A 25,475-nucleotide genomic window follows, 5' to 3' on the forward strand; every position below is an offset into this window, starting at 1 on the left:
GTGACTTTCCTTAAAAATGATTCCTTTCCTAGGGCATGGATGTCAGTCTTTTTAAAGAGGCCTTTGAGTCTTCCAAAATGGATTCCATTTTGTCTCATGCGCTGTACTGCAGGGATGTCCTGAAGCTGAAGAAGGGACAGAGAGTGGTGATCAGCAATGGACGGGTGAGGACTTTCTGGGATGGGAAGCTTGCCTTCGATAGGGCTTTAGCTTCCTCGCTCCTTTGAAATGTCAATGGTCTGTACTAGAGCCGCCCTCCTGTTAGCTGGCAGGCTTCTGCATGCCAGTGCAGAGAGCTCTGTCCTGTCTTTCCAAGATGGCATACTTCTGATGCAGCCCCTGTGGGCCCCTTTTGTTTATTTGTGTCTTGACAATGAGGGAGGTAGTGAGTGTGGGAGCCGTCAGAACAGAAGTTAGTACAGCTGCCTATCAAATACCTGCCTATAAAGTAGGCCTTACTGCTGTTTGCTAACAGCCATTGCAAGTGACACTGCTAGTTCATGTCAGTTTGCTTCGGAAGTTAGTGTGAGACACATGTCTCTACTATTTGTGGGATGAATAGGTAAGCAGTAAAGTAGTTTTTTCAGGCTCTATTTTTTATTTTTCATCCATTTTAAGATGTGCTCTGGGGTTGGGGTTGTAAGATACTTTGGGATGTCAGATATCCCAAGGCTAGCAGAGGTGTCACAGCCACTGATGACCAACAGCTTGGCTCTGCTCTTTACCTCACAGATCATTGGGCCGCTGGAGGAGAGTGAGCTCTTTAACCAAGACGATTTCCACCTCCTAGAAAATATCATCTTGAAAACATCTGGACAGAAAATAAAATCTCATATCCAACAGCTTCAAGTAGAAGAAGACGTGTAAGTTTTTACAATTAGTAACTAGTTAGATAATAAACAAAAATGGTTTTCTAATTAGATGCTAGATCATGTCACAGAATTTTTATTAATTTTGCCTCGTTGGTCAAAGTGAGGACTATATATTGTCAAATATATAACTGAGTCAGTGGGTTTATTTCCAGTTTTACTGTACTAATGCTCAGGTTATCAGCTAAGTTTCTGAATGATTTCTCTCCATTCTGAATCTGGAAAAGTTCAAACACATGTGGAAGCAGAGAGCCAAGTCTGCTTTTTATCGGATGCACATGTAGAGACTGTCACCGGCTCTTTTGTCTCCTTCAGTTTCATTTTGTTGGGGAGAAAATGCATGCCGAATTCTAGTCTTTTCATCATTTTAAATCTGGGTTTTTGGTTTTGTTAATTGTGGGCATTCCTTTTATTCTAGATGTCAGTTCCCTATCAGATCTGTGATTTGAAAATATTTTCCCCATTCCCTTGGTTGACCTTTTACCCTTTGAATAATGCCAGTTGATTCATAGTTGGAGGATATAAAGACATTAAAGGTCTCTCTTTTTTCCTTCATCTTTTTCATTACTGTCACACCACATCTTTTAGTGATGTGTTGTCTTTGATAGCTGCCAAAGTAGCCCCTTTGTCATGTGATACAGGGGTGTGTGTGTGTGTGTGTGTGTGTGTGTGTGTGTGTGTGTGTGTGTGTGTGTGTGTTGCTGTGGATGTTGGAACCTAGACCCTCATATACGCTAGGAAAGTTTTCTGCCAATGAGCTACTTCCCCAAACCGAGAAAAATTCCTTTTTGTCTGGCTCAGTGCTGAGACTGAGGTAAAGTGGTTTCTTCCTGCCTCAGTGGTTTTGAGTGGTTCCCTGTGTGGCTTGTGAAGCACTTCCCTGATGCAGCACACTTTGAGTATCTCCAGGGTCACTGTGTTTTGGGGTGGTCCCCTGTTACAATCATTGCTTTCAGAAACTTGGTTATAGTTGAAGTCTATCACAGCTGTTCTTTTGAATGGCTTTCTTGGGGTGTTGTATTCAAGTTTGGCTTCTTTAGGCTCATGACATATATAGTTCAAGATCTCCTTTGGTTATAAATCAGCTTAGAAGGGTTTAGCAGGCCAGTAAGATGATTCAGTGAATAAGACAACCTCAGTTTGATTCCGGGGATCCATATGGTGGAAAGAGATAACCAACTCCTTGAGTTGTTGTCTGACACCATAACATGTGAGAACACACACATGCACACAAATAAATAAATCTAATTAAAAATTCCTTTTTAATAGGGGCGTGAACTCAGTACCAAAGGCATGACTCTATGTTTTCATCCCTTAGTGCAACATTGATCCATTTTGGTGCCTCTGAGGTTCTTTACTGTGTTAACAGACATAAAATAAAGTGAAACAAACAAACAAACAAACAAACAAACAAAACCTCCATTTTACCTACCCCCTCTTTTAAACCACCTTGTTGGCATTAAGTCTGTGTTTGGGCTGATGGTGTTCAGCAATAATTAGAAAATCTGCAGATATAGTGATGCTATAACTCCATCTTTTAGGGCAAGTGACTTGGTAATGAAGGTGGATTCTCTCCTGTCAGCACAACCCAAAGGAGAGGCAAGAATTGACTACCAGTTCTTTGAAGACAAACACAGGTATGGAATTAATGTTGAATTTATGCACATTCCTGAATATTAAACTCATAGGCTTTTTTTTTTTTTTTTTTTGTCTCACATTCTTTGTTTTTCCATATAAGGTTTTAGAAACCTTAAATGTTATTAGAGAAATGAGAAGTTTAGTGTGTGGTTTTCTTTGCTTGCTAGTGTCCACATATAAAATGAAGTTTCATATATAAAATTCAATTTCGTGGAAGTTGGTATTTCTAAATAAACTTGAAGTAATTCTGAATATATCCTTTTAATGAAAATAGCAATTAATGAAATAGAACAACTATAATTTCCTGTTATTCAGGAGTAACTTGATTGCTTAAATATTAATTAAATACTTGTCTCTTGTTATTATTATTATTATAAAAACCCCAATGTTTCCAATAAATAAAAATGTATTTAGGATATGAAGATGTCTCTGCCTTTTTATTCTTCAGTTTATTGTTTTGAAGTTTTAAACATGGATGAAGGTGCAAGACTTGCACAGAATAACTATGTGTTTGTAACTATATTCACAGTTATTGCTGTGCCTTATTTGGTATTTCCCATCTGTGTGTGCAGTGTGCATATGTGCATTTGAAAGTGTATTGCTGACATGATATGTCTAAAGTGTTCAGTATGTGGAGACTTGATCCACAGTACTGAGAAATGTGACCTTCATCCAGTAATGCTAATACTTAATCTCTGTTCAGATTTCTCTCATGTTCCAGACCACACATTAAAGTTATTCATAGCTCTGGAATCTCCTTTAATCTAAAAGAGTTCTCTGCCCACCCCTCCCCCCTTTTCTTTTGTGGCATTGACTTTTTTAAAGAGCCCAGGCAGATTGTCTTTGCAACCCCGCAGTGTAGGTTACTCCTTTAAGACCAGAGAACTCAAAACATCAGCTGTCAGTCTCCTCATTTAAAAGTTTTACTTTTATTATGTTTGATTATGTGTCTGTGTGACTGTGTCCACATGTGTGCAGGTGCCTGTGGAGACCTCAGGCTGTTGGATTCCTCCTGGAGCTCGAGTTGTAGGTGGTTGTGAGATACCTGATATAGAGTCTGGGAACCAAACTGAGGTCCTCTTCAAAAGCAGTGTGCATTCTTAACTGCTGAGCTATCTCTCCAAGTCCATGTCTCCTCATTTATGATTGCTTTCTTTCTTCGTCTTTCCCTCTCCTTCCCCTACCCTGCTCTCTTATCTAGGGCCTGTGCATGCTAAGCAGTCATCTGCTGCTAAGCTACATCGTCAGCTGCCTTCTAATTTCTCACGTCACTTGTAGGCAGAGGCCTCTGTGGCCCAGGATAACCCTTCTGGTATTTTGCCGCTGGCAGCTGTGCACATGCTGCTCTTCTCTTCTCAGCACTGCGCTCTGTAAGAAAGAACTAGTTACTAGCATGGGAAACAGTGACTGATCTGCTGTCCCATCTGCCTTTTGTAGCCAAGATAGCAGGTCCTCAGTGAAGCCTGAGCCCTCTCTAGAACATCTTTTTCTCTATGAAATTGCCCTAGATACAAATTCTGTTATGATACAATATAAATTTTCACTGTTGTTGTGTGAGCCAAGTATTTGATACATGTAAATCAAAATTTCTCATTCCTATTTTATTAAGATTTTATCCATTCAGGTCATCATGTGGATTCTTTGTTTCTAATTTTTCAATATGCTGAAACTTGCTTTACTCAAATTCCATTTAATTATTACATAAAAATAGTTATCATTTCTTTTTAAAGATTTATTCCTTTATTGTGTATACAGTGTTCTGCCTGCATGTCTGCCTGCGCTACAGAAGAGGGCACTAAATCTCATTATGTATGGTTGTGAGCCACCATGTGGTTGCTGGGAATTGAACTCAGGACTTTTGGAAGAGCAGCCAGTGCTCTTAACTTCTGAGCCATCTATCTCTCCAGCCCTAGTTATCATTTCTGCTGCAAATAAAAATGACTGTGCAGCTGCGAGGTGGTGGTGCATGCCTTTAATCCCAGCACTCAGGAGGCAGAGGCAGATAGCTCTCCCAGTTCAAGCCAGCCTGCTCTACAGAGTAAGTTCCAGAACAGACAGGGCTTACACAGTGAAACCCTGTCTTGAAAAACAAACAAACAAAAATGACTATGCTATCAATTCTGTGTGCCCTTAGTGTGGGTCTCAGACCATCGGCAACAGGGTATTGTCTGGGATCCTGCTGAATGATTTTGGCCCTAGCGTAGACCTATTGTATCAGTACTGCCTCTTAGCAAGATTCCCTAGTGATTCCAGTGAACATAATTTGGGAGGGCACAGTTTTCTTGGTATTTGCTCTATTCACCCAATGGGAATGTGTGATCTTCTGTCATATTTGGCTTCATTCTAGAGTTTTCTCTTACCAGTACATCAAGTACATGGTGTTATTGATTTGTATTGTGCCATTCTCCTGTGACTATTATTTCTTGCCTCCTTTTCTTGTTATAGAACACAGGAGTGATTTTTTAAAATTAATTTAATTTTTTGTATATGGGTGATTTGTCCATGTGTAAACCTGTATGCCCATGTGCATACAGTATCCACGGAGAGCAGAAAAAGACATTGGATCCCCTAGAACTGGAGTTAGGGATGGTTGTGAGCACTCATGGGGGTGGTTTTTAGAGAATAGCTACAGAAAAATAGCTGTCTTATATATTGAAGTAATAGTTATTTCCAAAGCATATAACATTTGAAATAACCACCAGCAGCAACTAAACCATTGCTATGTGGTTTGCTGGTTGTATTCTGCTTTGTGTTGTACTCTTAGCATAGGTTGCAAAAATGTTCTTGACTAAAACTTTGATCAGATCGAACAAAGCAATAAATGATTTTAGACAACTGGGTGAAGTAAGTCTTAACCCTTTGAGAGCCACTGCTTTTCTTCTCTTTGCGTTTTCATTTGTAAGAGCTTTTCCTGGGGCATGCTGCTGCAATGCTAGTGGTGGGGAGAGGAGAGATCTCTTTAGACTATGCTTATATCTCCAGAACCAGGATTTGGCATGTTTGTGCTCCTTAGCTCTTAGTCCCACCAATCACAGGCCTCATACAAGGACCAATCACAAGCTTCACTTAGGTATAGCTCCTTCTATAGCTTTAGTCTCATAGTTGATCGCCATTCTAGCCTGTTGGTTCTGATCTGCATGTTTTTGAAATGTTGATACATCATACTGGTATCCCCATCACCCCCCCCCCCAACTTGGTTTCCTGTTATCTCTGTGCTAATGTTTTGTTCTTTTGATTTTTTTTTTTTTTTCAGTGCAATTAAACTGAAGCCCAATGAAGGGGACACATACTATGATGTGGTGGCTGTTGTTGATCCTGTCACAAGAGAAGCACAGAGACTCGCCCCCTTGCTCTTGGTAGGGCTGCTGTGGAGGTGGTTCTTATCTTTAATGAAGTAGTCATAGGCCCTATGATTTTCTGGGTACTTCCTTTGTCCCTGAGACATCTTTTAGAGGAGTTGGACAATATAGTTTCATAAGTTTAATAGATGCTCATTTTCCTTGTTAATTGTATCATATCTTTTAGATATGTATAAGATGCTATACTTTGATGTATGTTTAAAATGCTAGCTAATACAACACCCTAACATTTCATTTAAGTGTGTGTGTGTGCATGTGTGCATTCTAGGGCCTGAACATGGAGCCTTATATGTGCTATGTGGGCACTCTGCCAAATGAGGTATATCTCTAGCCCTAGCTGGGATTTTTTAGGATAGTGTGATCACCTACTCTTCTGTAGGTGTTAATACATATGTCTTTTCATGCTTTTTAATGTGAACTGAAGCAATGAGCTGTTATGTTTTCCTTTGTAGCTAAATATTCATTTATCTGGTGTTTTCTCACAACTGAGTGCTATACTTTGTGTGAGGAAAAGTGATCTGCAATAGCCTTTATGAAAAAACAAAACAAAACAAAAATGTTCGTTGATTCAGTCAGTCCGTGTGTCTGTCTGTTTGCACATGTCATGGTACATAGGTAGACATCAGAGGGCATTATGAAAAAGTCAGTTCTTGCTGGGTATGGTAGCGCATGCCTTTAATCCCAACACTTGGGAGGCAGGGCCAGATGCATCTCTGAGAGTTTGAGGCCAGCTTGGTCTACAGAGAGTTTCAGAACATCCAAGACTGTTACAACAGACAGACAGACAAAACGTCAATTCTTACCTTCTGTCATTTGGGTCTCAGGGATCAAACTTGGGTTGTAAGGCTTGGCAGCAAGCGCCTTTACTTACTGAGCCATTGCATCACTCCCCCGCCCCTTTTTGGGACTGTGCCTGAAGTATGTATGGTAGACTCTGCTTTGGAGCTCTGATTTTCACAACTTCTCCAGTGCAGGTGTAATGACAGGTGTTATCTCTATCTTCTTGAGATGTTAAAAATGTTTTGTTTCCTAACTAATTGTGAAATGTTTGTGAGGAGAAAACTTAAATATTTTGTCATCTGATTTGCCTTTTTAGGTCTTGACTCAGCTGATAAACATGAATCTAAGAGTATTTATGAATTGCCAATCTAAGCTTTCTGACATGCCTTTAAAAAGGTAAAATGCCATTTAAGGAACCTTTTTTGTGTGGTACCAAATCTAAAAGTTAGTACTAAATGCTGACAAATCAGGTGGGCTGGTAGGCGGATGTTATTTGATGGACGTCTACTGATTGTTGAATTATGTCACATATTTGCTCTAGTTAGACATTCTGAGAACATAGTGTGGGCTTGGATGCATTTAGATGGCACTAATCCAAGATACTTGCACAGTGGCATCTCACTTTAAAAGAACTGTAGCCATTCATAGCCACATGTGGGAAGCTTACTGTACTCATTCTCATCCATCCTGGGGAAGTGGATAGGCTTGTTTGTGGGATGGCTATTTGTGTTAGGAGTGTCCAGTGATAGTGGTACTTAGTGCATGCTCTGGCTATGGGAAATGTCTTCCTCGATGAGGGACAGAGTTCTAGTTAGTTTCTAAATGGATCCCAACAATTTTGCAAAGAATGAAGAGCCCCAGCTTCACTATTAACTTTATATTAAGTTATTACATGTAATGTTTTCAGTGCTGGCATGAGAGCACAAGCACCATGGGCTCAGATTTTAAGAAAAAATATGTTCTCCTTGAAGAGGAGAACCACACGTCTGAAGGGGTGGTCTTCTGCATTCTTCCCTCTCTCTCTTCTCTTGACTCTATAACAACCTTGAGAAGCATCACTAGACCAAAGGATGGTTTTGCCTATTCATGTCCTGATCTGGAAGGATACTGTCCAAATCTAGTTTTTTGTTAAACTGTGTGGACCTTTGTGATTGCATCAAGAAAGCCTAACACTCCTATTTTCATTTCAGCTTTTATCGTTATGTCTTAGAACCAGAGATTTCTTTTACCGCAGACAACAGCTTTGCGAAGGGACCAATAGCAAAGTTTCTGGATATGCCACAGTCTCCCCTGTTCACTTTGAATTTGAACACACCTGAGAGTTGGATGGTAGAATCTGTCAGAACACCGTATGATCTTGATAATATTTATCTAGAAGAGGTAAGACTGCCATTGTTTCAGAATACTGAGTCACATATAAAGCCCGTTTATAATTCAGTGTCACATCGTAAGTTTGGGCTTGTGCATAGACTGGTGCTGCTGTCCTTGCTATCTCTGTTTAGTTGGCGTTTGTTGCCCTCATAATCAGCTCCATGTCTGTATTAGTTACTTTTCTTGTTGTTGCATCCAAACACACGACGGGGAGCCAGGTAAGAGAGGGGCGATTTATTTTGGCTCATAAGAATGGAGTCCATCAGGTGCACAGCAATGACGTGCAGAGCATAGTAACCGCCCTGGGAGGGCCTATGGGCCATAACAACCAGTTGACCAATCAACACAGGGCAAGTCCTCCAAGTCTGGAGGCACACCAATCCTGAGCCTGTGCATACCCCTAGACACTCCCCTTAAGCTGCCCTATAAGATCTCTGTCCCGTGGTTTCTCGGAGTCTTTTCCCAACCATCCACCATGGTAGATAGATGAAAGGCCCGAGGGGAAGATGTACAGTGGAAGTGGTGTGGTCTGTGGCACCAACCAGAGAACAGAGAATTCAGTTCTGCCTGCCTGCCTGCCTGCCTGCCTGCCTGCCTGCCTGCCTGCCTGCCTGCCTTCCTTCGATTATAGTGTTCTGTCTGCAAGTACCCATGCAGGCCAGAAGAGGGCACTAGATCTCATTACAGATGTTTGTAAGCCACCATGTGGTTTCTGGGAATTGAACTCAGGATCTCTGGGAGAGCAGCACTGAGCCATTTCTCAAGCCCCTTACTCATTTCAGGATCCCAGCCCATTTAGTGTGGGTCTTCCTCCTAAATTGAGCCTTCTGGAAAGGTCCTTGCACATGCCCAGAAATATGCTTCCAAGTCTAGTCAAATTGTCAGTGAAGAGTAATCGCCACAGAACTCATTAACACTTACCCATTCTTCCTGCTACCCATTCTTCCTGCTGGCAGTCACTGACTTCCGTTTCTCTGAGCCTTCCTAATCTGACATTGGGGCTGAGTAGTTAGTCAACAAGAGGTCTTTAGTAACTGACTTTTTTCATTTGACAATTGTATTCCAAGGTTCATGCATGTGATGATAACTATCAGTACTTTATTTTGATTGCCAGATAGTATTGCATTATTTGGAAATAGCATATGAACACTGGATTGTTTCTATTGTTGGCTCTTAGGAGGATGTTGCTGTGGTTATTGTGTATGAGCTATCCCCGTCCATACCATAATATGTAAATTCTTTTTCTTTATTTAGGGCTTTTCACAACAATGTGGAGGATCTTATCCTCTCATCTATATTTTTGGAATGACTTTATTATCTTTTCTTCTTTCTTCAATCAAGTTTTTATAATTATAGTTATTAGCCACTATTTCAATCAAGATGCAGAACATTTTATTCCAAGACTCCCTTTGCTCTCCCTTTGTAGATTACCTCCTACCCCCACCACAATCAGTGAATGATCTACTTTCCAAAACCATGTTTTTGCCTTTTCTTAAAGTCACAAAAGGTGTATTATTTAATTTTTTTTTGTTTGAGCTTTTTTTTTTTTTTATGGGATTTGTGCCATGCTGTGCCCATAGATGTCAAGGAACAACTGTGGACATCAGATCACCTTCTACCATGTAAAATCCAGGGATCAAGCTTAAGTCATCAGCTTCGATAGCAACTGCTTTTATCCACTCAACTATCCCCTTGACCCCTGCAGATTGCATTTTGAGTACGCATGTGTAATATTCAGGTGGTTTAATTTTGACTTTTCAGGTGGACAATGTAGTGACTGCTGAGTATGAACTGGAATACCTGTTATTAGAAGGTCATTGCTATGACATCACCACAGGCCAGCCCCCTCGAGGACTACAGTTCACTTTAGGAACTTCAGCCAACCCAACAATTGTGGACACGATTGTGATGGCCAATCTGGTAAATAACCAGTTTATCATATGCTTCAGTCATGATAATTTAGACACTAGAATTTATGACAGAACAGTTAACATTCTGAACTATGGAGTGAAATAAGAATTATCTATGGACTAAATGTAGTCATTGAAAAGTCAGTGGTTCAGTTAAGCTTGGGGAGTCCATTTATATGCCAGCCAAACAACCAAATGCACTGTAGAGCTCTGCTAACCCTCTTTTCACTGTAAGCTCCCAGCACACTCCCCTGTCATACTTTCCCTCAGGGAGCACAGAAGCAGACTGCTTGCCTTCACTGTCTCTGTTCTCCTACAACTATTTGGTTTTTAGCTTGCTTATTTGTTTTTATTTTGTTTTGCTTTACTTTTCCCTGATTTGTTAACTATCTTTTAATTTTTTTAAATTATCATGACAGCAAGACCCTGGGTACAATACCCAGTATAACCCGCCCAGCCCCCCAGCCCCCAATAGAAAGAAAGTTATGTAGGTAGATAGGTAGATATACACACACAGACACTGACACACAGACACACAGACACACACAGACACAGACACACACACCTGACACTTCAAAAGAAAAAGTAAATATCCATCAGAAACAACATTTTGAAGTTTTAAAGAGAACTGAAATTTTACTTTGTTTGTGTCCTAGGGATATTTTCAGCTTAAAGCCAACCCGGGAGCCTGGATTCTCAGACTGAGGAAGGGGCGCTCTGATGATATTTATAGAATCTACAGGTAGGATTAAGTGGACCATTTGCATTTTAAAAGAGATTCCACTTTAATTGGGTGTTATCTGGCCTTCCCTCAGGCATCATGAATTTAATATATAGTCATATGGAACAAAACCAAGCTTCCAGTACAGAAGTGAATTTTTAGAGGTGAATTGGATAATAAGAGGTATAAATGCGGGTTATGGTGAAGTTTGTTCTCCACTGGTTCCCCTTTGTCAAAACTGTATCAGAATGAAGTTAAGTCTTTCCCTGTGATTCGGACAGCAGGCAGCATCTTTGTGTACTTGGTGTATTTGACTTTTGGAAATTTAAGTGGGGTTGGCCATGTTCAGTACATTGATGGAACCTTGAACACAGAACATGCAAATTTGGACCATGAAATCTGACTGTCAGTCTTGGTCCTTGGGCTGGGGTTTTATAGATATACTCCTAGAACATAACTGTCAGTGGTGGAAATTAGCTTAAAATTCACTGCACCCACTAGTTACAGAACAAACACACAAACACCATTTTAAAAGTTGTGGTCTCTTATTCTGTTTAACACAGTTTAAATCAGTCCTAAGTTCTGTGTCAGTTTATTTAGGGAATGGTTTTCATCAGAGTTTATCTGAACATGGAAAAGCAGTATGGGATTAGTGTTCTTGGTTTTGATGCAGAAGTTTTGCTCTCTTGCCCAGGCTTGATCTGGGCTCAAGTGAACCTTCTTCTGCCTTAGTCTCCTGAGTAGCCGAGACTATAGGCATGTGCTACCATACCAGCTTGGTGCAGTTCTCTTCTTCAGTACCTATGAGAGTTTTGTACTGTAAAATGTCCCTATTATAAATAGTAGGCTTTTCTCGGATGAAGTGATTTTCTAGGTAAGGTTTCACAAAGTTATGTTTCTGAATTCTCTTTCTTCTATATGCCCTTGTCCATCTTCCTCTTTGCCCAGGGTTATATTGCCATCCTCTTCCTGCTACCTTGGGTTCCTGTGCCTCCCAAGAGGATAGTCCCTGTCTCTGGAGTCTTCTGTACTTCGGCTTTCTCCCCTCCTTTTGCCTGAGAACCTTGCTGTCTGCAGAATGACAGCAAACACAGTGACTTCCTGATATTTGGTGACTGGAAAATATTAGTAGGAAAAGAGTGCTTAAAATTTTCTTCCTCTGCTCCTGTGCCTACAAACAGAGCTGGTTGTGCTGTGGACTTTCTACCAGAGACACAGAGTTGAGTCTGTGCTCTACTCTTGCCTGATTGTGTTGTCTCCCGGCAGAAGGCAAGAATGGATTGCTGTTCTTGTTTTTTCTTACACTATAGCCCAGGCTGGCTTTGATCTCAAATTGATCTCCATGCTACTTCCTAGTGGAGTTAGAGGTGTGAGTCACAGCATTCAGCCAAGAGTAGATTTCTTTACATAGCTGTTCCAATTAAAAGGTAGAAGTGGCTCCAGCAATGAGCCTGAGTGCTCAGACCTATGAACATACACAATTGTTGACAATCCGTCATGTGTGTACCCTGTACCTGTCACTGTTTGCCTGAAGGAGGATTCAGGAAGGAAGTCAACCCACTTAGCCTAGAGATGGAGATTTCCATGAACACTTCTTTGTCCCATAGAGGTGCTTCTTTTAGGAACTGTCGGACAAACACAGCAGTTGTCTGGGTATTTACTGCATTTGGGGATTGTGATTTGTATTCTGTCTTGCTTTTTTCTCTAAGCCATGATGGCACAGATTCTCCTCCTGATGCAAATGAAGTTGTTGTCATCCTCAATAACTTCAAAAGCAAGATCATCAAAGTGAAGGTAAGTTTGCTCTGCCTTGGGAGCCACTGTTTATAGTTGGTAAATAGCCCTCATTAAGTCACTGCCAGAAAAATATAGACAGCCGTCCCTCCTGTGGCAAGGTTCAGTGATCACAGTCAGGCACTGTCTGAAGATACTGACACCTGTGTGACTGTTTCCAGGAGGGCTATTAAAATTCACATTAGTGTATTAAAATATTGTTTTAATGTTCCATTTTACTCTTAGCTCTTGTTGTGATTAAGCTTTATCATAAATAGTATGAGCAAAGCTATAGTATATATTCAGGGTTCTCTATTGTCTGTGATTTTATGCATCCACTAGGGGCTTGGGATGTTTCCCAACAAATAGAGGTGGACAAACTACATTTTGAAGTCAGTCTGGTATTCCATTTGGAGGGTTTTTTGTTGTTGTTTTAGGGATGCTGCTTAAGGAAAATGTCTTTGTGAAGACAAGCTTCTAGTTTTCTTCAGCCAAGAGATTGTGATTTCATAGAGCACTGCTAGTCCCATTTCACACAAAATGTCCTCAGAGATTTTTGTCCCTGCCCCCTATTCTTTTTCAGACAGGGTCCCACTGTGTAGCCCTGATTGGCCTAGGACTTAGTGTGTATATACCAGACTGGCCTTGAACTCACTAATATATCTGACTGCCTCCCAAGTGCTAGGGTTAAAGGCATCTACCATCTTGCCTGGGCCAGCTTTGCTAGTTTTTAAAATTTTTATTTGTTTTTATGTATGTAAATGTGTTTGTATGACTGTGTGCTGCACATGTATAGGCACATGTAAAGGATATCAAGAGAGCATTGATATCCTTTGGAGCTGGAGTTACAGATAGTTGTGAGCTACCCAGTGTGGGTGCTGAGAACTGAACTCAGGTCCTCTGGAAGAGGAGTATGTACTCTGAGCCACTGAGCCATCTCTCCAGCCCTGGCTTTGACATTTTTATACCCACAATTCATAATGTTATTTGAAGATGAGTTTCTGTCCCACCTGGTCTTGCAGCTGTTTAGTCCTAAGTAAACACACAGAGGCTTATATTAATTATAAACTGTTTGGCTGATGACTTAGGCTTCTTACTGGCTAGCTCTCTCTTAATTATTAACCCATTACTATTAATCTATGTATTTCTACATGGCTTTATCTTACTGGAGAATGCCCAGGCATCCTACATTGCCAGTAGCAACATGGTGTCTCTCCCTGGCGGCTTCTCTCCCTGTCATCTCCCCAGAATTCTCCTTGTCTGGTAGCTCTGCCTATACTTCCTGCCTGGCTACTGGCCAATCAGTGTTTTATTCATCAACCAATAAGAGAAACGTATATACAGAAGGACAGCCCCCATCAGTTATTGATTGTTTTATTCTCACAGGACTGGGAAATTCCAGTGGCAACTCAACTGTAAGATTATAGTTATTATAGGCATGGTGGTACACATCTGTAATCCCAGTTCTTAGGGAGTTGGAGGCAGGATGATCAGGAATTCACTGTCAGCCTGTACTGCATAGAGAATTTGAGGCCACTGTGGGTGATATGAGACCCTGTCTCCTAAAACAAACAAAATACAAACAACTGGTAATTTTATTTACTGTCTTTTGTTGCTATCTTTCCTCAACATTTTGAAGTTCTTTGTCTTGAAGTAAAACTATTGTACATGGTAAAACCTAAAGTTAGCCATTCCATGGCTGAACAGAGAGAAGGCTGCTGTAGAGAATCCTTTGTGGAATGAGTCCTGAAAATGGGCTCTGGTACAACATGCCTCTCTCAACAGCTCCTGAAGGCCGAATTCTTCCCTAGTAGTTGTTAGCTAGAAGAAATATTCTTCTGGGTTTACTTACTCTGCGTTTCTATGCAGCTGAATTTGGTCTTTGACTCATTGTATGAACTGAGCTTGATTACCATTCAATTCAAAGAGATTGCTAGCTCCTCCCTGAAGGCTTTAACATGGGCATTCTGATACACTTACTTCCATTGGATATTGAGAGTCTGCATGGGGTTTTAGAATAGGAGAATTGGTTAGTTGTTTCCTGTTGACAATACTCCATGTGCATCCAGTGCAAGGCAGGTTTGTGCCTATCAGACCTACTAGGAGAAATAAGATCTGTCATATACAATTGCAGGTTCAGAAGAAAGCAGACATGGTTAATGAAGACTTGTTGAGTGATGGAACAAATGAGAACGAATCCGGATTTTGGGATTCATTCAAATGGTAAATTGGTATAATGAAAAGGGTTAATATTTTAAAGGAAAAACTGGCAGATGTATGCCATGCATCCTTCTGAGTATGGCAATTTTGGGGGGCTTCTGACCTTCTGCTTCATGCAACTAGATTGTCCCCCTTTGATTAGAGAAGAGGAATGTTTGCCATTTGATTCAGAGAGGGGAAGTATTCTTCCACATAGCTTACTTCTGCTGCACACTTTTCACTCTTGATGGGTGGGACCCAATCCTGGGAGAGGTGACAGTCATTGTTCTCCCATGGGACAGATTGCATTCTTTGGAGCAGCTTGTGTTCCATTTATTGTGAAATGATATGGTGCCTTGTGATGCGCATCCTTATTACCTTGTAAGACGGCCTTGTTCCTGTGTTCCCTCCCAGCGTCTTTGCATGTTGTTTCCACCACGTCTTACCCGTAGAGCAGGAAGATAAAGATGCTGTCTCTTTCCTATCCTGAAAGGGTGTGCCTGCCCAGCATTGTAAGTGGTTCTGTTTTTAATTCTGTTGTTACAGGGGCTTTTCAGGACAGAAGACTGAGGAAGTGAAGCAAGAAAAAGATGACATAATCAATATTTTCTCTGTTGCATCTGGTCATCTCTATGAAAGATTTCTTCGGTTAGTCTTTATCATTTGTATGTAAATGAATTTGATATAGTATTCTTATTTTGTGAGAAAGGTTTTGCTCCCTGTACTGTGTGAATCTATATGAAGTACACGTAGGACTATGGATAGCTTGCCACATACAGTTCTATTTGTTTTGATCTGGTTCACTCCATGAAGTTAGCATCTGTGTGGATATTACAAGGCTGTAGACCTTCAGTATCCTATGCACACCTTATAGACAGTTGGTCCCTTGACCATAAATATTGCTTAAACCAGAAACTAGGGAATTGACATAGACTAGACCATAACTGTGTAACACTTGGTCATCTTCTACAGACCCACGCGGCTTTAGAACTAGATCTTAGTTCTATGTGAGAACACCCTTGCTTGAAAAACTGAGACTAGAAATGGAAGGGGTTTGCCTAGGTCATGCAGCTGAAAGCAGAACAGGCATTGCTTGAAATTGTTGATATGGTTATCAGAGGGGAAGGGTCTCAGGATCAGTTTGTCACTGTGTCTTGGAGCTCAGTGTTGAAGACACATTACTTGAAGGTCATTGGGCCAATTTCAGAGCTGTTTTTACTTAGTTTTCATTATAAAGCTGGCATAGGAAATAAAAATAGTATCAGCTGGGTAATTTCTAGTTCTTCTTTTTCCAGTAGATAGCTAAATAAAATAACAACAGTGGTCATAACTCAATTGCATTTCTTGGCCTGGGAATCCTGAGCCTGTGCCCTCTGGTTTCCCGTCCCGCTTCCTTGTCTCCTTTCTCTCAAGGCTCTGTGTCCAGGCTGACAAAGACGGTGCATTTACCCGCTGTTTGCTCAGTACCAGATGTTGCTGTGCCTGAGCACAGGGGTCTGGAGAATGATATAGTCATGACTGCAACCTCCAGTTCATGAGCTGGCTCAATTATGCACATAGTATAATTAGCATTTGCCTCTATCTGTTTGGAATATACTCATAGGGAAAGCCTTGTTTCTCTCATTTAGTGACATCTTTATTGTACAATGTGTTGCTTTCTCATTGGTGAAGGTCTCTTTGCCTAATTGAACCACGAGTTAGCGCTGCTGTCAGTCTTGTGATTTTTTTTTTTTTTTTTTTTTTGCTTAAAGTTCTTAGGTTAAAAACATTGGAAAATCATTATCTGTTTTGTTTGGCAGCATAATGATGCTCTCAGTGCTGAAGAATACCAAAACTCCTGTGAAATTCTGGTTCTTGAAGAATTATTTGTCCCCCACATTTAAGGTTTGTGCATGGGGAAAAGGAAAACCTTGTTAAAGGAATGTTTACACAGTAACATGCTCTTTTTACTTTTGTTTTATCTGTACCTTTTATTAGGATACCCTAATGTCATTGTCTGTTTTTATATTGGTATTTTTTCTTCCAAGTTTCTCTATTTGGGGTAATAGTTTTTATAAGACCAAACCCAAAATTGTGTCCTGTTTGAAGCTGGATAATATAGGAGAAGAGTCTTTATCTTTTCTAAGAGACAATGTTTTAGCAAAATAACAACCCTTTCTTTGGAAGCATGCATGTCTTGCCTTAGTTTAAGAAGCACAGTGATGGTGTGTTTTGAGAATGATTAATTTTCTCATTTGTAAGGTATAGAGGGGGATGGTTCCTCTGCGCCAAAGGAAAACCACACTCAAGCAGTCTCCTGCTTAACTTGTATTGGCTTGGACTGATTTTCTTGCCTCTTACTTCCCCCTGCCTGTGGTATTCAAAAATCAGCTTTATATTTAGTGGTGATTCATCTTGGATGAGTAGTTACTTCTGACCTCCTGAAGGTACAGAAGACTTGCTTGTTAATGTCAGGAAATTGAAGAGTTGTGGCTCTATCATGTAATACCCTGGGTTAGACTTAGCTTGGAGGTCTTACTGTCAAGCTCAAAAGTGTTTTGCTGAAATCAAATTTAGATAAATGAACGCAGAGCTTATGTGTCTTAAACACCCACACATAGAGTTATAAACTAGAAGACATCAAGAAATGAGGATTGACCGAGAGTTTATATGTGCTCTTCTGTGAGTCAAGTGGACTAAGACCGAAGTTCTTACTAGACCTTGTATTAGTGGAAATGTTTTAGTGGTACTGTAATAATAGTGGTTACCTTACATTAAGGAATCAGTTTTCTTAACTCTAGTGGATGATTATTGTTTCCTGTGTCTAAAAATAGGAGTTTATACCTTACATGGCCAGCAAATACAACTTCCAGTATGAGCTTGTTCAGTACAAATGGCCGCGGTGGCTTCATCAGCAGACAGAGAAGCAGCGGATCATCTGGGGCTACAAAATCCTCTTCCTGGACGTGCTTTTCCCGCTGGTGGTTGACAAGTTCCTGTTTGTAGATGCTGATCAGGTAAGCTCTGAACACCAGGTATTGATGGTCTATGTTAAATAGGTCAGGTTTCCTTTTTCTTTTTAAATACTGTTTTTCAGATATGAAAATGTACCTGTCTATTTTGCATTAGTATTTCAGAAATATGAAAGAAATCACCCAAATGTTATCACTTTTTAAATTTAAGTTTCATCAGCTCATCTCCCTTTAAATTTTTTTCCTTCATGCATGTATATAATAAAATGTGGTCATGTGATCATATATACCCTGCATAAATAACTCACTGTGTCCTGTTAGTGCAGCCCATAGGTGCATGGGTATAGTTTGGGAAACCTACCAGTAGCCATATCCTAAAAAAAGAATGATTCTCTCCTCTCAGCATCTACTCAATGCCAGTAATGCCTCAGTAAGAGATAGAGCCTACATATTATCTACCCCATCCATCTGCATTTTGACTGGCTTGATCTTGTCTAGGTCTTGTGCAGGTAGCCACAGCTACTATGAGTTTATGAGTATGATAACCATGCCCGGTACAGACAGCATTCACAGCACTATTCCCCATCCTCAGTCTCTATGTCCTTTGTCTCTCATCGTCCTCAGTGCTCACTAAGCCTTGAGAGATGGGGAAGTTGACATAGATATTCTTTTTTGTTTGTTTGTTTTGTTTTGTTTTTCAAGGCAGGGTTTCTCTGCGGCTTTGGAGGCTGTCCTGGAACTAGCTCTTGTAGACCAGGCTGGTCTCAAACTCACAGAGATCTGCCTGCCTCTGCCTCCCGAGTGCTGGGATTAAAGGCGTGTGCCACCACCGCCTGGCTTTTATTTATTTATTTATTTATTTATTTATTTATTTATTTATGATATAGGTATTCTGTTCAGCATTGAGCAATCAGTCTCTTATTCTCATCACTTTGACCAGTTATTGACCAGTTATTTATTTCTCTGCTGCACACTGCACAAGGAAGCTTCTCTGACAGGGCAGCTGCAGCACTAACTATGGGTTTTAACATGAATATTTACAAGTTACCCTGAGAGCATCACTATTCCTGAAAATAACAATAGCAGGTTCTGCTCTAGGGCCTATGGCTTCCCTAATTCTGAATTTTGGCCATGATTACAATACTAGGTATGAAATTCCCTCTTGTGGAGCAAGCCTCAAATCTAGTCAGAAAGCCACTAGTTATCCTATAACAGTTGTGCCTCTATTTCACTAGTGGCAAAAAGTTTTCTCCCATTACACTCACTTCACAGTTGCTTTTTTTGTACACAAGCTTTTCATTTCTGAGAGCCATTTGTTGATTGAGTACTTTATTTTCTGTGCTAAGGAGTCTTGTTCAGAAAGCCCTGCCCTGCGCCTGTAAGGTGAAGTGTGCTCCCTACTTTCTTGTCTAGCAGCTTCAGAGTATCAGGTCTTATGTTGAGGTTATTGACCAATTGGGGTTTAGTTTGTGCAGAGAGAGAGAGAGATAAGCATCTAGTTTCATTTTGAATTCCAGTTTTCCCAATACCATTTGTTGAAGATGTTGTCTTTTCTCTAGTGTGTATTTTTTTATACTTTTTCAAAAATCAGAAGTTGTATGGACTTTTATCTGCTCCATCAATCTGTGTGTCTGCTTTTGTGCCAGTCCCTGCTGTTTTTATTCCTAGTATAATTTGAAACCAGATATAGTGATAGCTCCTGTGTTTGAGTAGGATTGCTTTGGCTATCCTTGGTCTTTTGTGCCTCTGTATAAATCATCTTGGATGTTTTTTCAATCTATGAGGAATGAATGGACTTGGGATTTTTATTGGAATTGCACTTGAGTGTGTTGACTACCTTTTAATAGATGGTCATTTTCACAATAACAATTCCTCTAATCCATATGCATGAGGTAGCTTTCTGTCTTCCTCAGTTTCTTTCTTTATTGTCTATACATTTTCATTGTAAAGGTCTCTTGCTTACTTGGTTAGGTTTATTCCCAGATGGTTTTTGTTGTTACTATATTTGTTCACTTGTAACTGTGATCTCCCTGGTTTCTTTTTCCATCTGCTATTGTAATATAGGAAGGTTACTGATTTTTTTATGTTGATTTTGTATTCTGCCACTTTGCTGAAAGTATTTATCAGTTCTAAGACTTTCTTGGAATCTTTAGCATCTGTTATTTTTAAAATACTATCTTCAAAATGGGATACTGTGACTTTTTCTATTTCTATTTCTTTTATTTACTTCTCTTATCAAATTAATTGTTCAAGCTAAGACTTCAAGTACTGTATTAAGTAGAAGTCGTTCCTTGTCTTGTTCCTGATCTTAGGGAGAATGCTTTGAGTTTTTCTCCATTTAGTATGAGATTGGCTTCAGGTTGGTTTTATATATAGTTTTTATTATATTAAGATATGAGCCCACCATCCCTAGACTCTCCTTGACTTTTATCATGAAAGGATCTTGGATTTTTATCAGTGACTTTTTCTGTGATGATTGAGAGAAACATGATTTTTGTCCTCTAGTTGATTAATGTGATGAAATTTATTGATTTACATGTATTGAACCACTCCTTCATTCACTGAAATAAAGCAAACTTGGTCACAATGAATGATATTTTTAATGTAATGTTGAATTCTGTAAGAATTTTCTTACTGATTTTTGTGTCTATGTTTAAGGAGATTTTATTATGGAATTTTACAGCTATGTCTAAGGAGATTGGCCTGTAATTTGTTGTTGTTGTTATTGCTGTGTATTGTCTTTATCTGGTTTTGGTGTCAGGGTAATACTGGCTTCATATAAAGAGCTCAAAAGACTTTTTTATGGAACAACTTGAATAGTATTGGTATTAGTTCTTCAGAGAATCCACTGGAACCTGAGTTACAGACAGTTGTGAGCTGCCATGTGAGAGTCAGGATTCAAACCTGGGTCCTGCAGATGAATATCCAGTGCTCTTAACCACTAAGCTCTCTCTCTCTATCCCACTGTCCTTCAATTTTAGTAGATAGTTTTGCTGGGTATAGTAGTCTTTGTTGGCAGTTGTGTTCTTTTAGACCTTGGGCTACATCTTTTCTTTTGGCGTTAAGTGTTTCTGTTGCATGACCAGGTCCTATTCTGATGGTTCTGTCTTTATAGATGATGTGACCTTTCTCTCTTGAAGCTTTGAGTTTATTTTGTGTTTTTAGTATTTTAGCTATAATATGTTGGGAGTTTCTTTTCTGATCCTGTCCAATTTGGAATTTTGTAGTCTTCTCGTACCTTGATGGGCATCCTTTTCTCTAGATTTGGGTAATTTTCTTCTATGGTTGTATTAAAAATATTGTCTGTGCTTTTGGTGTGGTATCCTGCTTCTTCTGTGCCTATAATTAAAGAAGATTTTGTCTTTTGGTCTTTCCATGGTGTCCCAAATCTCTCTTACTGTACCCTCTCCCTTCCCCAACCATTTATCATTGACCTTTACTGCATGATTTATTCCTGCCTTGTCTTTCGGCCCTGATACTCTGTTTTCCACATGATCCATTCTATTTGTGAGCTTTTAATTTGGCTAACCGAATTTTTCATTTCCAGCATCATTTCAGTTTGGTTCTTCTTCAGCATTTCTTTCCTTTTCTCCCTCCTGTCTCCCCTGTTTCCTTCTTACCCTCTCCCAGTTCAATTTTCATGTCTTGGATTGACTTCCTTGACTTCAGCTCTTTTTGTTTTCTCTCAAAATATATTTATGTCATTAAGTTGTTTGGATATAATTAATCTTTTAAATTCTTTGGCTGTAAATTCTTCTAAGTCGTTTTCAGTAGAAGTCATAGCATTGGTATTAGTAATCTTTGAAGGAGACTTGTTATCTGGATTTTGTTTTTGTTTCTGCCCTGGAACTTGCACATCTGGAGTTAGTTTACTGGTTGAGTTTTTCTTTCTTTTCTATTTTTTATGTTTTAAATTCAAATCACCTTTTATTTTCTCTCAGTGGTGGTGTTTGCAGTGTTCAGGAGAGGACTAAATTGTAGGGTTGCAGTGCTATTTTCCTCTATGGGACTAGTGCGTAGGGACAGGCTCCCTCTGGGGGTCAGGTATTGTCCTATGTGAGTGCGGGCATCCTGCTTTCTCTGAATGTTGTGAAACTCCCCAGAGTAAAACCTCGTTCCTGTTGTGGGTCCTCAGCTTCCACTGAAACCACTGCAGTTTGTGGTTCTAATTTGGAGTCAGTGCAGTGCCCACTCTGGGGTTGAGCTTCTTGTGAAGCTGTCTGGAGATGTGAAGCAGCACACACACCAGCAGGCCTCACCTAAGATAGCACGTCTCGCTTTCATCTTGTCTTAAATACAGCTGCTCTATTGTATGGTGCAGTCCTATATCTTACTTAATTCATTTAACATAAACACCAAGAGTTAAGAAAATAAATGTTTAATATTACTTGGTTACTATGTCCAGTTATCTTTATTTAGTTAGATATTTTATTATTTGTTCATTCATTGATTTTTGAAACAGAGCCTTTCTATATTGTCCAAATTGTTCTTCTGTCTCTGCCTCTCAAGTACTAGGACTCCAGGCCTGTGCTACCACATCAGGCTGAGATGGGTGTAATTGGCATGGGTGATAAATGAAGTTCAGGGGAAATGCTTGGTTCTTATAACAAGGAATGCTGCAGATACTTGTCTGGCACACCTTCTCCACGGTGGTGCTCTTCTTAACAGTTCAGCTGCTTTCTCCTCACTGCTAAACTATCCTATTGTTGTCCTTCTCATCTCCTGGTTGCCCTGCTTGCTGGACATCTGACCCAAAGCAGGGAGCTTACTAACCATGCCACAGCCTGAAAATATGACAGTCTTGAAATTCCCCGTGTTAAATACGTAGGTTCATTACTTTTGAGTTGATCCTGACTCGGTTTTTCAGAACATAGGGTCCATCTGAAGCCTGTCAGCACCATCTTGATGTCTCCATGTCTCTGACCTTCTAGTTTTAGGCTCCCACCAGAGTGGCCCTCGAAGCTCTGTTTACAGCACTGTAGTGCTTCTCTAGCCTGCATCTGCAAACTCTTCCACAAACCAGCTTGAATGGCCTGCAAGCCACATCAGGTTCCATCCTTCAGAGTGTGTTCCCTCTCAGTTCTCTGTGTTAGAGTTTGTCTCATTGCTCTGACCAAACACCTAACAGAAGCCACTCAAGGGAGGAGAGATTTGTTTTGGCTTGCAGTCTCAGGGGGTGCAGTCTGTTGTGGTGGCGGGGGTGGGGATGATGATAATTCCTGAAGTGACTTCTTGTCCCCATGACAACAGGCCAAGGGTAGAGAATGGAAGCTTGAGTAAGGCCAGGCTACAAACTTCAAGGACCTGCCCCTAGAGACTTTCACTAGCCAGATCCAACCTTCAGAAGGCTCCACAGCCTTCAAAATAGCACCACCCACCAGCTGGGGACCAACTACTCAAAACATGAGTCTGTGGGGATCATTTCAGATTGAAGTGTAACAATGGAGGAATCCAGGCTGTATTCTAGAGCCTGGGCTGTTACTCATCCAGTTGCCTTCCTGCTGCCTTGTATAATATAGTCTACTTTAAGGAATGTCTGAGAGTTACCTGTATGTTGGTTAACAAGTATTTTGACTTTCTTTACTGCAGATTGTACGAACAGATCTGAAAGAATTAAGGGATTTCAATCTGGATGGTGCCCCGTATGGTTACACTCCTTTCTGTGATAGCAGAAGAGAAATGGATGGCTACCGGTTCTGGAAGTCAGGATACTGGGCCAGTCATTTGGCTGGACGCAAATATCATATCAGGTATCAAAAGATCACTTCCTATAATGCTGTCTGGGTTTTCTTAACTTTGTGAATTGAATCAGTGAATAGATATTATATTAGTATGGCCTAAAGGGAAATATGGCCTAGTATGTCTTTAGTTTAATCCATCCCCCTCAACAGATAACCCCTCTTATTTATATTCTGTCCTTCCAGAGTTTAATTCTCTCAGAAACAACTGTGAATGTATATCCCTTTTTGATTCAAAATATACTTTCGGCCGGGCATTGGTGGTGCACGCCTTTAATACTAGAACTCGGGAAGCAGAGGCAGGCAGATCTCTGTGAGTTCAAGGCCAGCCTGGTCTCCAGAGCGACTGCCAGGATAGGCTCCAAAGCTTCACAGAGAACCCTATCTCGAAAAACAAAACAAACAAACAAACAAACAAACAAAACCCCTCTCCTCCTTACACTATGTTGTAACTTGAGCTTTTTAAAAGTGTCATCTTATAGCTCTTATACCTATATATAAAGAGATGTTATTTCTTTGCTTAGCTGCATATACTGCAGTATGTTGGTCCTAGTTTCCTGTTACAGTGTGTGCTAATGCATAATCTATGAAATACATTTTTTTCCCCCTATTTCAACCACATTTGTAACCTCTTGGGTCAGTGTATGGGCTGGGCATGGTGGCACATGCCTTTAATCCCAACACTTAGGAGGCAGAAGTAGGCAGATTTCTGTGTGTTTAAGGCCAGTCTGGTCTACATAGTGAGTTCCAGGACAGCCAGAGCTACAAAGTAAGACCCTGTCTCAAAAAATCAAACCAAAACAAAAAAAAACCCACCACCAACAATCAATATATGCATTTATTCATTTCTAGTGGATACTCCATATCTTCTGGAAGAAATGCAATTTGGAAGATTTGAAGGCGAGGCATATACCAGGAATAATTCAGGGCTGGAGAGATAGATGGCTTAGAGATAGATGGCTGCTCTTCCCCTGCACCTAGATTCAATTCCCAGCACCCAAGTGTGGCGTGCCACTGTCTATACCTCAAGTTCCAAGGCATCTGATGCCTTATGGCCTGTGTAAACACTGCATGCATGTGATACATAGACACAGATGTAGATAAAACACCCCTACACATAAAAAATAAAATTTAAAAGACAAGACTTACTTATTTTATGTGTATGAGTGTTTTGCCTGCGTGAAGGCCAGAAGATGTCAGATCCCCTGAAACTGGAGTTACAGGCAGTTGTGAGCCACTATGTGAATCCTGGGAACCAAACCCTGGTCCTCTGGGAGAGTAGCCAGTGCTTTTCACTCTGATTCCAGTCCTCAGCTCCCTAAATACATCCTTTTAAAAAAATAATATAGAGATGAATGATGAAGTAGAGTGATTTCAGTTTTTGTTTTGTTTTTTTGTTTGTTTTTCGAGACAGGGTTTCTCTGTGTAGCTTTGGAGCCTATCCTGGCACTCTCTCTGGAGACCAGGCTGGCCTCAAACTCACAGAGATCCGCCTGCCTCTGCTTCCTGAGTGCTGGGATTAAAGGCGTGATTTCAGTTTTATACTTTGTTTCCTGGCCTGAAAGATTGTAACACTGACCCCACCCACATTTAAGAAATCAGGATAGCTTTGGCAAAGGGTTGTTATTTATCAGTTTCAATGATTTTTATTACTAAATCTTCTGAGTTAGCTAGAAATCTTGCCTCATTAATTAATTCCCTTGTAAGACAACAAAATAAAAAGCTAGTCAGAGAGAGCTGTCACAGCAGAGCGTGGCCTGCAGGGTCTGACCCTCTCTGAAGGATGCACACTCCTCTGCTGCTGTCCTCCAGCCCACCCTCTAGTGACACTTGCAGCATCTGGCTCATGACCTATTCCATTGTTTGGTTTGGTTTGTTGTTGGCATAAATCTGTGGTTTGGCTGTAACAAGTGTCTCTTCTTGTTACAGTGCACTATATGTCGTGGATCTGAAGAAATTTAGGAAAATAGCTGCTGGTGACAGACTCAGGGGACAGTACCAAGGTCTGAGTCAGGATCCCAACAGTCTTTCAAATCTTGATCAAGTAAGTGACTATGGACAGTTTTATATACAGTCATGCCATTGTGTGTCAGAAAATGAAGTAGTATTTGTGTCTCATTTTCTCTCAGAACTGAACAGTTTCTTCATGGAAAATATGTACGTATG

At 40.4% G+C, this 25,475-nt stretch overlaps 1 protein-coding gene across 3 annotated transcripts in view; it reads left to right on the forward strand.

Annotated features, from left to right (window-relative positions):
* Uggt1 (UDP-glucose glycoprotein glucosyltransferase 1) overlaps window positions 1-25,475 on the forward strand; it is a 118,162-nt gene that overhangs the window by 80,638 nt on the left and 12,049 nt on the right. For all 3 annotated transcript variants that reach the window (XM_027386884.2, XM_027386883.2, XM_027386882.2), the window contains 15 exons: window positions 33-164; window positions 733-863; window positions 2,411-2,506; window positions 5,761-5,863; window positions 6,963-7,042; window positions 7,837-8,026; window positions 9,779-9,937; window positions 10,584-10,669; window positions 12,358-12,442; window positions 14,556-14,644; window positions 15,167-15,268; window positions 16,420-16,504; window positions 17,434-17,616; window positions 23,161-23,321; window positions 25,239-25,353. In XM_027386884.2, the coding sequence (XP_027242685.1) occupies window positions 33-164; window positions 733-863; window positions 2,411-2,506; window positions 5,761-5,863; window positions 6,963-7,042; window positions 7,837-8,026; window positions 9,779-9,937; window positions 10,584-10,669; window positions 12,358-12,442; window positions 14,556-14,644; window positions 15,167-15,268; window positions 16,420-16,504; window positions 17,434-17,616; window positions 23,161-23,321; window positions 25,239-25,353 (1,797 nt within the window). The remainder of the gene's footprint in view (window positions 1-32; window positions 165-732; window positions 864-2,410; window positions 2,507-5,760; window positions 5,864-6,962; window positions 7,043-7,836; window positions 8,027-9,778; window positions 9,938-10,583; window positions 10,670-12,357; window positions 12,443-14,555; window positions 14,645-15,166; window positions 15,269-16,419; window positions 16,505-17,433; window positions 17,617-23,160; window positions 23,322-25,238; window positions 25,354-25,475) is intronic.

This window comes from Cricetulus griseus (genome assembly GCF_003668045.3).
Source record: "Cricetulus griseus strain 17A/GY chromosome 1 unlocalized genomic scaffold, alternate assembly CriGri-PICRH-1.0 chr1_1, whole genome shotgun sequence".
Lineage (NCBI taxonomy): Eukaryota > Metazoa > Chordata > Mammalia > Rodentia > Cricetidae > Cricetulus > Cricetulus griseus.